Here is a 14,743-nt window from a genome sequence, read left to right on the forward strand (position 1 = left end):
ACAGGAGAGGTCTGCTTAAAAGGTTTGGGGCTTTAGTGCTTCTGTGTCTGGCTGCCTCAGGTCACTTCTGGTGGCTCTCAAAGGACCTTCCTTCCAGGCCCTGGGCAATGGAACTGGGAACCTTCTTGGGGTGGCAGGGAAGAGGGTGTGCGAAGAATGGGGAGCTCATGGTCATGGCGGTTGGCTCACATCAAGTAATCGGATGCCGGATACCTTATGGGCATGCAAAATGAGCCTATCCTTACCTCTACCAAGCACCAACTACCCACTGAGTTTGAGCCAAATTGTCTCCCTTCCCTCCTCCAGTTTACTTAATCCCACAAGGATCCAGCAATGTCCTAGAGAGCCCTGTAGGGGGAACCAGAGACCTTTCTTTTCAGAGCCTAAAAGACCATTTCAAAATGCAACAGAGTCCTGGGGAGAAGCTAGGGCTGGAGCCAGTCCCAGGGGCTTCCCGAGTACCTTTTATTTTCCCCCTACAGAGGCCTTAAATAATTTCATCTGGATAGGGTGGTGAGGAGTTTCCTCTACTAATGATATCTCTACATCCGTCTATTGGTCCTTTCACTAAAAATCACTTCAGTAAACATTTGTTAAGCTTCTGCTGTTTACAGGAGCATCCCAGACAAACAAAAAGTAAAAATTCAGGGTAAGGTCTATCACAAGACACATTCTAGAACAGCGTGGTCCAGTAAACTTCTGTGATGATGGAAATGTTCTGTATTTGCGCGATCCACCCCATAGCCACTAGTGCTATGAATTCACAGTGCTAATGAATACTTGAAACATGGCTAGTATGACAGAGAAACTGAGTTTTTATTTCATTTAATTCTGATTAATTGACATGTAAATAGCCCAGTGTTGCTAGTGGCTACCCTACTGGACAGCACAGTCCAGACTGGAAAGCCTTGCTACTTCAAATACAGTCTCCAGACCACAGGCGTCAGCATTACCTGGAAACTTGTAGAAATGCCGAATCTCCAGTCCTGCCCACGCCTCCTGAATCAGAACAGGCATATTCTACCAAGATCTCCTGGTGTCTCCCTGCATGCAAAGATTAGGAAGCACTCTTCTAGGGAGAAATTAACTCCACATTCATAGTCAGAAGATGCATACCCATGGTTCTCAACCTCACTGCATTTTTGATGCAACTGGAAAGCATTAAAAAAAAAAAATGCTGAGCCCAGGGCATCCCCACCCCCCCCAACCCCGAGACTCCAATTTAATTGGTTAGAGTTTTGGCCTGAACATCATGAGTTTTAAAACCTCTCTGGGGGATTCTTGTGGACTGCCAAATTTATAGCCATCCCAGAATAGCCTAGAACAGTGGTTCTCCAAATTGGGTGAACGCAGGGAGGATCACCACGAAGGCGTGGAAAACACAGATTGTCAGATCAAACTCTGGGAGTTTCTGATTCACAGGGTCTAGGTTGGGTTCTAAGAACCTGCACTTCTAACAAATTTTCAGGTGATGCTCCTTCTGCTAGACTGGGAACTATACTTTGAGAACCACTGACCTCGTAGCTTTGTTTTGCTTTGTTTTGTTTTTTTAAAGGTTTTATTTATTTATTTGACAGAGGGAGAGATCACAAGTAGGCAGAGAGGAAGGGGGAAGTAGGCTCCCTGCCAAGCAGAGAGCCAGATGCAGGACTCCATCCCAGGACCCTGAGATCATGACCTGAGCCGAAGGCAGAGGCTTAACCCACTGAGCAACCCAGGCGTCCCTGGCCTCGTAGTTTTAAAAACATGGGCTTCAGAATCAGATTGAACTGGGCTGAGTCCTGGATCCACATTTACTACCTGGGAAGGTTACCTAACTCCCAATCCTCAGCTCCCTAAATTGTGAAATCAGACCAACCATATTTACTCATTGGGCTACAGTGAGTGTTAACTCAGATAATGCCTCTGAGATACCGAGCCCAGTGTCCGCTTTTCACAAGCAGTCGGTAATTGTTCATGATTATCATTATGGTGAGAAGACATACTCACTCATTCATTCAACAAGGATTAATTACATTCCAGGCACAGTTCTAGGCACCAAGGCACAGCAAAAAAAAAAAAAAAAAAAAAAAAACCAAGATGGTCAATGTCCTTGCACAAGGCTGTTGTGGACCTTGCATTCTAATTGATAATATGACACAGATGATCATTTTGCTCTTACAGCACTAATCATAAGAGTAAAAGAAATGAAGGTCGGCGGGGTGCCTGGGTGGCTCAGTGGGTTAAAGCCTCTGCCTTCGGCTCAGGTCATGATCTCAGGGTCCTGGGATGGAGCCCACATTGGGCTCTCTGCTCAGCGGGGAGCCTGCTTCCTCCTCTCTCTCTGCCGGCCTCTCTGCCTACTTGTGATCTCTGTCTGTCAAACAAATAAATCTTTAAAAAAAAAAAAAGAAAGAAATGAAGGTCGGCTAATTCATTCCAACTGGAAGAATGTGAAAATTTCACAAGGGAGGTGGAGTTAGGGCTGTGCCTGAATGGGGAGAGAGTTGCCAAGGAGGGAGATGGGGCAGACACTCACTCCTGAGGGAGCAGGAGGGAACTTCAGCAGGGGGGCTACAACTAGCAGCCTGGTGGATGGGGGGGAGGGGCAGGAATTTTAAAAAGTGGAGGGGAAGGCTGGGAGTGAAGGCTGTGTGCCTGGAGTTGCCCACCAGGGGCTGCCTACCCTCTCTGGCCACATCACATCCTGCTTTTATGTTTTTGGCTTTGTTTTGTTTTTTTCAATTTCAATACACCGAAAATTCCTCATGTCAGGAAACAGAAACCAGGTGAAGGCTTTCACCATTGAGTCTTCTTATCAAATGCAGAGGTTAGTCCACAGAAGCCTGGCTATTCACCTCACTCAGCTGCTGTGGGATTCTTCAAGCGAGGGAGTGGCCCTGTGGCCAGCCACCCTGCAAGTAGAGGGCAACAGAAAGCCTCCTGAGATCCCAGCTGCGCCCTGAGACAACGACCAAGTACTTGCAAAGGAAAGCCTTGTTGGGGCTCCACACGCTGCCTTCCCTGGGAAAACAGTGACACACGTCACAACTCAGTGCACATTCTGAAATTCTGGTTTCTCTCCACTCTTTAAAGTTAAGAAAAAAAAAGCAAGAAAGCATGAATTCTAAGGAAAGGAAGTGGCGCCCAGAACAAATGGGTGAAGGGTGGAGAGCAGGCATGTCTGCCTAGTAATTCTCCCGGTCCCAGGAAAAGAAGAAAAACAAAACCATTACATGGAAGTGAGGAGTAGGGAAGTTTCCAGGCTCTAGCGAGACTTCCCCAAGTGTCTCTTTTCATAACACGTCAGAAAAGTATGAGGCAAGGGTGCGGAGGGCTCAGAAGGCCTGCCAGAGGGTTTGGACTCCAGAAGACTGAGAAGAACCACAGCCTCTATGATTTGGGGCAAGTTACTTAACTCTTTTGGGCCTCAGTTTCCACGCTGGCGAAATGGGAATATTAATAATAATTCCCCTTTGGCAGAAAAACACCCCCCCCCTCAAAACTTTCATGATAATCTTCAGAACCTGGGAATATGGTAATTTACATGGCAAAAGGCAATCAAGCAGCAGATTAAGGTTGCTCCTCTGCTGACCTTCATATGGGGAGATGGTCTTAGATTATCCAGGTGGGACCCCAACGTAATCATAAAGGTCCTTGGAAGTAGAAGGGGGAGACAGGAGGAAGAGTCCGAGGAAGGTAATGACGGACAGCACGATCAGGGAGAAACAATACCGAGGAACGTGGGTGGCCTTGGATGCTGAGAAAGGCAAGGAAATGGACCCTTCCTCCGAGCTTTCAGAAAGGAGCACAGCCCCGAACACACTTACCCCTGCACCCAGAGAGACCCGAACGCACTTACACCTGTGCCCAGAGAGACCTATGCCGATCTCTAACCTACACAAGCGGAAGAAATAAACTTGCGTCGTGTTAAGGCACTGCATTTGGGGACACTCGTGTCACCGCAGCGAGAGGAAATGAATAGATCCATTCTGTAAGATTGTAGGGATGATGCCGGGCACAAGGAAGGGCGCTTTCTCATTGAGGCCGGCATTATCATTGGTGGGCACCTGCCATCCTTCACACAGGGTAGGCTGGGCTCCTCTCCCCCGAGGAGTGCGCACGGCCCCCGGCTCCGGCCCCCGGCTCCGGCCACCGTGCCCACCACGGGCTGCGCCAGCATCTTGCCGGAGCCTCCTCACGTTCCTCCACCCACATAAGCTCTTTCTCCTGTGAACTCCCAAGGCCCTGACAGCCTGTACCTGGCAATTTGGGACTTAATTATACAGCGGGCAGTGTTACCTGCTGTTGCTCCATGCGTGTTTATTTTGGTTCCAAATCTAGATTCAAAACCTCAGTCTCAAACAGGAACTGCGTTTGTCCCTTTCTTGTTGTTATTATTGTTTTAAAGGACCTGTACTTTTCCTTCTTCTTCTTCTTTTTTTTTTTTTACAGACCTGTTTTTATCATCTTTTGACACACAAAGGAACTGTGCCTGGCATATATTTATAAACAGATATTTTCATTCATTTTAATTGCCCTGTGGCTGGGCACTAACTCATTTTTCTATTTTTTAGGAGCGTTTTCTACTTTGTAGTACCGTTTGCCGAAGGCACTGACGTCTAACATGGGCTAGAAGAGCAGGTAGGTTTATAGTTTACAGCTTTTCCCCCCTGGGTTCAAGGTCTGTGGCTCCTTACCATCCCCCGATTTCATGAGTCAGAGAAGAGAGATGATGGTGGAAATCATAGCAAGACCAGGAAAGGGGGTGGCCAGACAGGCTCCCTTCATCTCAGTGCTGAGCACACAGTAGGTGCTCAGTTAAAGCTGGTGAGGAGTGGCCAGTATGCGCGTGATTATTTTTTTCTCTACTCTCTTCTTTTAGCCACACAAAATGACCCTCAGCAAAACCACATAAATAAATACACAGGAGGCACAGGCCGTTGACCCACCTTGGGGATACAGTTCCCCAAAGAAGGAGACAGACAGAGGAGTTCTCCCCAGAGCATGTTATTCTAGTCTCAAAATAAAATACATCTCTCATTTCAAGGTACATTTATTTTAGTTAGGTAGGGTAAGGATTCTGTGAGAGAAACAAAAATGAATAAGCTGGCGTGTGGGAACAGGAATTAAAATAAGCACCGACTTGCCGCCTGCCAACGTGGATGTCCTCACATCCCACTGCCTTATTTTTGGTTCCGTTCTGGTTTGTTTTCTTCCTCGGTACTTTAAAATATGATAGGTAGGTTAGAAAGACAAGCCCGGGATGGTCCTGAAGCACGTCCTACAGGCAGGGATCCTTCACTGACTCTGCCTCCCTGGATCCCCTCAGCAGCCCTATGGGGAATTACTCTTATTATCCCCCCTTCACTGGACGGGAGGAAAATGGAGTTTAAGACCAGCAAAACGACCTGGCTCGGAGCGACCCACGGGCCAAGCCCAGATGTGAATCGAGACTGTAACCCCGAGCTTGGCTTGACCTATTCTGCTCTACTGACCGCATGTGTGGAAGCCCCGAGTCTCTCCCTCTCTCTCAGAGCAGATCTGATCCCCAAGGTGGTTAGGTACCCTGGGACTCAGGAGACATGCACAAGCTCTCTGTGTTCCCTGGGTCCTAGTGGCAACTCTAGAAACTGGAGGTGGGTGGGGTGCCTGGGTGGCTCAGTGGGTTAAGCCTCTGCCTTCAGCTCAGGTCATGATCTCAGGGTCCTGAGATCGAGCCCCACATCAGGATCTCTGCTCAGCAGGGAGCCTGCTTCTCCCTCGCTCTCTGCCCCTCTGCCTACTTGTGATCTCTCTCCGTGTCAAATAAATAAATAAAATCTTTAAAAAAAAAAAAAAAGAAAGTAAGTAAGTGGAGGTGGGCAAGGAGGAGTGGGAAGGAGAGGAGGAGGCATGAGGATGTGTGTTCTTAAAATCTCTTCCCCTCCCTGCCTGCCTGAAGTGAAGCTCTCTGAGTAAGGAGAGATGGAGAGGTGCCAGCAGAAGTGAGCAAAACCTGCTCAATCACCCCAACCCGGGTGTTCCTCAAAACCCCCAATCTTTTAAGGGTGAGGACAGAGGCAAGAGCAGCATGAATATGGACATAAATTCAGACCAAATCTCGGGCAAACCACCACCTCCCGCCACTCCTAGGCTATGTGACCTAGGACAGGAACGGACACCTCTGATCCTGCTTCCTTACTGGCACAATGGAGGTAAAGAATTCCCAGCTTACAGATTTGCTCTGAGAATTAAGGGAGTCCATGTGTGTGAGGGGCTTATCAGAGCGCCCAGCACATAGGAGAACTGGAATTAGCCGTTATTGGTACTACGCCGCCAGATGCACTAAGATAACACATGCAATAAAGTACATGAATACGATGCTATATAATATGCAACCATATATGATGATAAGAGATCAAGTGTGGTGGGCGATATGCCCTGGGGAATATAAGGGTGGGGGTCACGGCACTCATCCGGTTTTGTACCCACATGGTTCCAGCCACGCAGGGCTCAGCAGGTGTGTGGGGAGAAGAGAACAGATGGCGGCTTCTTCATCTTACCCCAAACCTCTGCCGGTAAAGGCAGCACCTTTTCATCTTCCAGAAGGAGGGAAGCACTTCCTGAAATGCCCCCACTTAATAGGATTATTCCTTTTGCTTTATACGCCATACCTAGTGGGAATGTTCATTTTCTCTCTGGCAGCTCATCAGCACAATAATTGTTTCATGATGTAATAACCTGTGTATTAAATCAAACACGGGAGCCTCCTGGATAGATCTTTATACTGAATTCTATTTCGTGACAGGCTGCCCAGTTGTGGATCTCACCCAAGGGATTCAGTTACTAAAGAACCACAAGTATTTCATTGAAGGTGCCTTCTCCTATAAGAGGAGAAAGATTATTTCCTGTTGTTGTTGTTATTATTATTATTATTATTATTATTATTTCATAGTCCAGAAGTATGTTGGTCTGTTGTCAGTTTCAACACACTTATGCTTCCTAATGGACTATATAATTTGCTTATTTATTAGGTTCATTTTTTCCCTGTTTTTCCCTCACTGCAATGTCACAGGGTAGGATGCTGCCTATTGTACTCACTGCTGTTTCTTTTTTTTAGTGGGGGCCAGGGGGAGAGAGCCTCTTAAGCAGGATCTAACCCCAATGTGGAGCCCAATGCAGGGCCTGATCCTACGATCCTGAGATCAAGACCTGAACCAATCCCAAGAGTTGGATCTCAATTGAGCCACCCAGGCGCCCCATTATTCACTGTTGTTTCTTAATCATCTGGAAAAGTGCCTGTCGCATAGTAAGTGCTTAATAAATACTGTTCAGTTAACCAACAAATTGAAGCACATTTCGGAGCATATTTTTTTGAAGAGCAACCATGGCAGGTACAAGAGTGTATCTCATGTCTCCTTTTTTTCCTTTTTCTTCTCCTTTTCCTATTCACTCTGGTGGATTTTCACTAGACAAGAACGCAACTCCAAAAATCGGGATTAAATCATATTCACAAAAAGTCGTGAATTTTTAACATCCAAGTTCTCTTCACACAAAGACGTTTTTAGTCTCCCAAGGAGACTCAGCTCCACACCCTTATCCGGGGTGAGAGTGGCTGGCTGGCTCCACCCAGACCTAAAGGGGCCTCTTCAATATTTAGGGCCACAAGGGACCAAGAGAGAATGGACCCGGATGTAAAATTCCGATTTGCGTAGTGTGAGGACTGGAAGGTACTTTAAGTCCAAACTTCCCATTTTTCAGAAGGGAAAACTAAGGGTCCAGAAGAGAAAACTGGTCATTGCAAGGCACACAGTACTCAGAACACAGGCAGGAAGAAAAGGCAGATTCCCTCCCTTCCTTCCTTCCTTCCTTCTTCCTTTCTTCCCTCCCTCTCTCTCTCTTACTCTCCTCTTCCCTCTTCCCCTGTCCTTTTTCTTGTCTGTCTGTCGTTTTTGAGGGTGTGGGCACGCACGTGGGTGCTTATGTGTCTACTCTTTGCAACAGGAGGGTCTAGGACGAGCCCTGTTTAGCAGCCCATACATAATTTTGACTCAGAAATGTGGATGATTTGATTTCACTCACTTCCCAGTCCTTCCCCACAACCTAGATCCCAAACTTCCCATGCAAGAGTCTTAGAGGCATTCTGAGCTGAAAGTACCTGAGAAATCAAATCGACTAACCTAACCCGCTATTTTACAGCCGAAAAACAACAGGCTGAATGAAGGAAAGTGAGCTCCCCAGGTCACAAAGCCAGTTAAGAGCCAAGCTGCGGTAGCTGGGGCCCTCAGCACCAGGACATATTCAGCTCACTGTCAAGACGCTTCTCTGATTTGTGAGTGGCTCTGACGGTCCCATCATGACGGCTGGAAAACCCAGCCTAAGCAAGCACGCCTCAGATCAAGGAGGCAAACTTTTCCACTGAGCAAGTGAATAGAATTCTAATGAGAAAACTAGTAGAAAATAGAATCCTTATGGGATACCCACACAGATACACACCGATATGTGCATACATGATTACTGCATACATCATACAGAAAGGGTGCTTCTTTTTTTAAATACTTGACACTAGGCATGTAATAAATTCACAGAGCTAGCAAGGACATCAAAAACATATTGCTAGTGGAAGCAGATCTTGGCACAACATTTTTGAAAAATGAGCCATCAATATCTGTACAAACTAAAATGTATGCATTCTTTGATCCAGTAATTCCTCTTCCAGGAACTGGGAACCATCTAGAGAAACAGAACTATCACAGATATGTGCATGAGGATGTTTATGAAACTACCGTTTACAGCACAAAAAGGAAAAAAAAATCAGGTGCTCCATCCTTAGGGATATGGCGTCATGAACCGTGATACACCAATTTGTAGAATGTTGTGTGACTCTAATAAAATGAATTATTAGAGAGCTCAAGGGACACCCATCATTTATCAGTTTGTGAGAAAACCAAACTGCAGTGTAGCGGGATGGACATGCTTATTTGGACGAAGACCACCACCTCTCTCCTACACGTCTGTGTGCATCCATGTCTGGGACAAAGGGACAGGAAGGAAAGATGGAGTCTGTTAAAACTGAGCATCCCAGGGAGAAGGCAGGGGTGGGTGCAGGGGGGAAGATATGATTGCTATTTTCTTCATACATCTTTAAATGTTTATGCTGACTACAATAATATATATTACTTTGAAAAAAAATTCAGACAAAAAATTTCTAAAGGCAAAGATGGAAGAAACCCAGAAAGAGTCCACTGGATCTCATTTCAGTCTCCCCTTTCCCCCTATAGACACGCAGTAGCAAGAACACTATAAGAGAATTATTCAGGGCAACCAAGAGAAGCTCGAAGCTGCCTCTCTCTGCCTCTAGCTGCCGTGACCATGGTTTGCGCTAGTTACTTCTCCCATCCAAGTGTCCTGATCCTGAAGCAGGAAGTGACCTGCCGGGAACCAACAGGAAGTGACTTGCCGAGCAGACACAGCAAATGAGGTGTGAACAGAGCACCAGCAAAACTCATCCTTTACCACAGGAAGGGGGCTCCATCTCCTTCAAGGAGAGGGTGGCTCAGGATGCTTGACGCTACCCTGCCCCACAGAAGAACTCACAGCCATAAATAAGCCAGGCAGGACCCACTCTACATAAAACTAAGAAGCAGAGAGAAGCTAAGTTTGGCAGTCAGGCCTTCTAGGCACCTGAAGCAGCTTCTGGAAAGGTGGCCTCATCTCCATGGGCTTCTGTGTTCGGTCCTAACTGCAGGTTGAATGAAAATGACTGACCCACGGAGTCAGAGGTCCTGACTGGAACAGTGTGACCACGAGGTTTCCACTATGACAAAATTGCCTTTCCTGAAGCCCTAACTGGGCCCATCTTCCGGGGTGAGTGTTCCAAGGAGAAATGTCATCACCAACTCCCATAACTTCAAGAGTCGTGCACATGAATACACAAAACTTTCCTTCTGTGGGGATGGCCCCGGCCTCTGATCCACCACAGCTCAGAAACCAGAGGGAAGAAGGGAAGAGAGGTCGACTTACCAAGCCAACTTCTGTTTAAGTACACAGACACAAACACTGGGGGGACCGTGAAGAAATCTACCACAGAGTTCACTTCCAGCCAGAACCACAGCTTATCATTGGCTGCAATAAACTGGGGAGAGAGAAATGGAGAAAAATATGAGAGGCACGACGCTGGCATTCTAAGTATATGCTTTTGCCAAAGGCTATGTTTTGGGTTTTCACCGGGGCCTGGAGGGAGATGGTCTGTCCTTCTCATAGCTATACCAATCACAGGCCATTTCTGTCTGAGAATTCGGTTATACAGTGTTTTCTAAAGAGTGACTGTAGACTCTGTTAACCTTGGAGAAATATTAGGCAATCAGTTTTCCTGTGGTTTTCAACAGCATTATAGGAAAGTCTGAATGGTCTCACCTTCACTAGACTCTAATGGAAACAGAACTCTCAGTAAAGCGTGTACGTACTCATCCATGCACACACACGTGTGCATACACGTGTACACACAATCTCCGTAATACACATTCTGTACAGCTTACCTCATGGACAGGCTCTACTACAAATCCTCCAAGCCCCTGAATGCTACCAATATCCTGCCTCGATTCAAGCCTCACAGCTGAATCCCTCAGGATTCAGCTAAGTGAGCCCCAATAAACATAATTTTAAGAGAAGTTTCCTTTTTTTTCCATTTAAGACAACAATACATTTATATTTTGAGAGATGAGAGACATTCAGCCAGGAGAGACATATTAGCTACGTCAATCCCTGTTTCTCTTCCTTGGAACAAGATTTTAACATGTACTTCCGAAAATGTGAAGTTAAGGAAAAAGCTCTCTCAGACACTGCAAATCAGAACATGGGTCTGTTTTCACCCCTGGAAACACCGGGCTTCATCTCTGCAAGAGCGGAGGCCGGCGGGGCACGGCCCCTGAGGACAAGCCGCCCCATGGTGACAGAGTTGTGGGATCAGACTTACCCGCAGACCAAAGTAGAGAAGGAAGAACACGTTGAAAGCCATGTCGATCTGTAATGTGAAATCTTTGTAGAAATTCTGGCAGGATTCTATTGGGCTATTAGATAGGAAGAAGAAAAAAGCAAGAGGTAAATGAAAAATTTCGTCACGTCTTACACATACAGTGTAGTACTGGAGCTCGGGGTAGAGGACAAAATGAATCTCCATCGACTAAAACATTTGGTCTTTCTACCCTCTGTGATAATCAAGCAAGCATGGCCAAGGGGTCTTTCCATTCAACCATTCAGTCTTTTGTTCTTTTGTTTGTTTTTGTAATCATATATTTATATATATATATATAAATTATGTTTATTATCATTCAACAGTTGAGCTAAAAATCTTAAAAGGATCATGCAGACACCTTGGAGGAAGGACAAGCAGGAGAGACCATCATATTCCTTAATTCCACATTAACCCTTAAAGGACTGACTTCTTTCTTTCAGAGGACACATACCAAAGCTCCGAACAGTCCCTCACACCCTCTAGCACATTGGAAGTAGAACCCATTTTCAGTTAAACACAGCGGCTGTGTTTGAGACCTCTTGAAAGCCATCGGCTGATGAATAATAAAGGACCCAGGAGCATCTCAGGAAAGCTGTGGCAGAGAGGATCCTGGTTGACGTTCTGGCTAAACTAAGTATGGACTTGATGTATAGCGCTCTGATCTGGAGAAAGAAGCATTGCCCAACTGGTAAGTTCAACCAAAATGTTGAAGCAGTACTCTAAGGGTTAATTTTTTCTTTTTCTTTTTCTTTTTTTTTTTTTTTTTTGGCATGCAAGTTAATGGGCTTTGTGTGTGTCAAGCAGCCAATGCGAACCCCCAGCACACCCTGCTTTGTTCAAGAGTAGACGGTTCAAAAAGGTACTACTATACAAACTGGTACATGGCTTCCGTGTGCTTTCCCGTGTCAAACTGATCAGAGGATCAGTGTGGGAAAAGTCCCAAGTTTGGGGCTGGGTGGGAAGCAGGAAAGCCTCATAAAGCATCTGAAAGCTGTGGATGAAAATTCATAGTAGACTGTTATCAGTAAGCAAATGGTACCACTCGGGGCCAGAAACATAAAGAAGGTGAGGTGAGGGAAAGGGGAGGGAGTATGGGGAGAAGCAAAATACTTTCCCTGGAAGGAAAGCAACGTGGACCTTTGGGCCAGGAGGGCGCTAGCCTGAGAAGTGCAGTATGGAGGATTTCCGAGTACCACCACTTTGGAAATCGCTATACGCAATACCAGTTAGTATAGTTGTACTTCTGCGAGGACAATGCTTGGTTGTTCAACAGGCAGGAATCTGTGCAGTATGGGAATGCAGGGCCCACAGAGAGGGGCGGTGGGTCGGTCTATGGGGCTCTCCAACCATATTACATGCACTGGATTTATCCATTCTTCATCTCTAGAACAAGTCAAACATGCCCTTTGTCATCTCCTACATCACAAATAGGCGGGAAAACCTCCAGACAAACATGGGATGGGGGGCATCTACATTTGCATTGACCAACTAAGCAGACTGAAGAAAAAGCAAATGCTGGAAAACATTTCTTTTATAAAGGAAATAGCAGCTCCTAGGTTTTCGCTAAGGTGGGCAAGTGGGAGGGAAGACAGCATGGAATTTGCTTCGTCCTATGCTGGAAGCAGTCAGGAGCCCAAAAGCTAAACCACTGCTTGTTGCCTCCTCCCCTACTTGGGTATTTCTTTAAATGAAAAAAGGAAAATCCAGACCTAGAGTTAATAAGAGACACTTCTGCAATCCCCAAGCCAGGATAGTGTTTTGTTTCATGTCAAAAACAAGACCCACAAGGTCCACAGGTGTCAGAATTCTTAGCTACTCTAGTCACAGTGACAAGAAGTACATGAACTAAGTTGACCAGAAATCCACTACAGATTCCAAGGGATGAAGAGACAATGCATCTCTGTGATACATAAGCTGCTGGTATGATGGGTTCCTGAAGAATAGATGGTGTGTGTGTGTGTGTGTGTGTGTAAGAGAGTGATCAAAGAGTGAGGACGGGAAGCTCTGTTGGTAAATGCTGCACTCGTGCTTTTACTTGTACCAGTAGTGACTTCAATGTGCATTTAAAATCATATTCATCAAGATGGACGGTCATAGTCAAAGGGATTGAGAGAAAGTCTTGATTCCCGGGTCTATTTTTGGAAAACCCACTTTCACTTCACCAAGGTCAAACAATAACCTTACTGTTGCCCACACAATAGTTATTGGTGATATATTTGGGGGTCCTGTGAATTTCCTAGCTTCCAATAATTCCATGGCCTTTGTGGTTAATTTGGTAGCAAATTTAAAATGCATCTAATAGGTAAAACATTTGCTAGGCTGTGGAGGGGAATGGGATAGTGGGGGGAAAGATGTTAGCTGAATGCCATTGAGGATATTTTGGTTCAGCATAAACAGAAGCATATGTTCAAAAGAGCATAAGGAATCAGATGGTAGCAACTTCTTTCCATTGATCCTTTTCTTCCCTGTCATTTCCACTGTTCCTTCTTATACTGCCCATACTCAAAGGCAGTAAGAGAGGGCTTTCTGCTCAAGGACACTGTGTTGAAAAAAATATACCACAACAGCACCCCTGATTTACAGAAAACAGTACTGCAAACATAACACACCTTTTCCTTAGTACTTCTTTCAAAAAGTTTGAACTGATTCAATCACTGTTTCATAGTATTCCTTGAGTCCTAGACTTTGGGCTGAAAAATGAAAGCTGCTGGTATGAGCAGCCTGTCCTCTGGCTGAAGCTTGCCAAGGACACCAGTACACTCTGCTAAGAAGGAAGAGACAAAAAACAGAAAACTCTGGGATAAAAGAGGCCGAGCCTCTGCGACCCAAGTGATGGGGGGGAGATCTGTTTTCTATCCCTTTTAGCTCTTTCCCGCTTGCCACGAGAGTCCAAGGAGAAATGTCCTGCCTAGTTTTCTCAAGTGGCAGTAGAACTGTTTATCAGGACCCCCTCTGAGATAAAGCCTCTGAGTGCCTGCACACAAACTCACACAATCAGAGACCATAGAGCAGAGATTCTAAAGCCCCATCATTTCATTCCCTGAATGGAAACAACCCACAGAGAAGTTCACCGATCTTATAAAAAGAAAATATATAATTCAACAATAAAAGGGCTGGACATATCAGCCAGAATTTATTTTCCTCCCCAAAGAGGTTATTATATTAATGATTAATGCTTATTGTAGGATAGAAAATGAAATACAAACTCCTCTTCCTTCTTGTGTACACTAGAGTTCCTTGTCTGGATACACAGAAGTTTCAAGAGATAGAAAAGAAATCCCCCCCACACCTTTTTTTTAAAACAAAAAATGGTGACTCCAAAGTCCACACTTAAATTTGGATCGCCACTGCTACGAGGCATGCCCACGTCAGAAGAGGCTGTGTGTGGATATATGTTGCCAATAGAAAAAAAAAAAAAAAAATGGAGTTTTAAAAACTGAAATAGGGATACTGGTTCTGATCCTTGTAGTAGTAAATGGACCCTCCCTAAATTGTTCCTGGTTAAACTAATGACTTCCCAATGAGAAGACACAAGTTAGTTGGTAAGCTGGTGGATTCCTCATTCTTCGACTCCCACAGTCCATGGGTCAAATGTGATACTAAAACCTTATGGTTAGTGTTTTCACCAGGACTCTATGATTGGGACACCTTCAAAAGAACCTCGATCAAGAGCTGCTTATGGTTTGAATGTTGAGTGTAGGAGAGTCATCTTATTTCCTCTTGGCCATCCAGTAAACATATCTGTATCATTTAGTTGTCTATAGAGGA

General features: G+C 45.5%; 1 protein-coding gene across 34 annotated transcripts in view; it reads right to left on the reverse strand.

Moving 5' to 3' along the window:
* Positions 1-14,743, reverse strand: part of KCNMA1 (potassium calcium-activated channel subfamily M alpha 1) — a 724,697-nt gene that overhangs the window by 288,872 nt on the left and 421,082 nt on the right. For all 34 annotated transcript variants that reach the window (XM_032312863.1, XM_032312897.1, XM_032312898.1 and 31 more), the window contains exons 4-5: positions 10,937-11,030; positions 9,985-10,096 (exon numbers count right to left, since the gene is read on the reverse strand). In XM_032312863.1, the coding sequence (XP_032168754.1) occupies positions 9,985-10,096; positions 10,937-11,030 (206 nt within the window). The remainder of the gene's footprint in view (positions 1-9,984; positions 10,097-10,936; positions 11,031-14,743) is intronic.

This window comes from Mustela erminea, chromosome 14 (genome assembly GCF_009829155.1).
Source record: "Mustela erminea isolate mMusErm1 chromosome 14, mMusErm1.Pri, whole genome shotgun sequence".
In the NCBI taxonomy this organism is placed as follows: domain Eukaryota; kingdom Metazoa; phylum Chordata; class Mammalia; order Carnivora; family Mustelidae; genus Mustela; species Mustela erminea.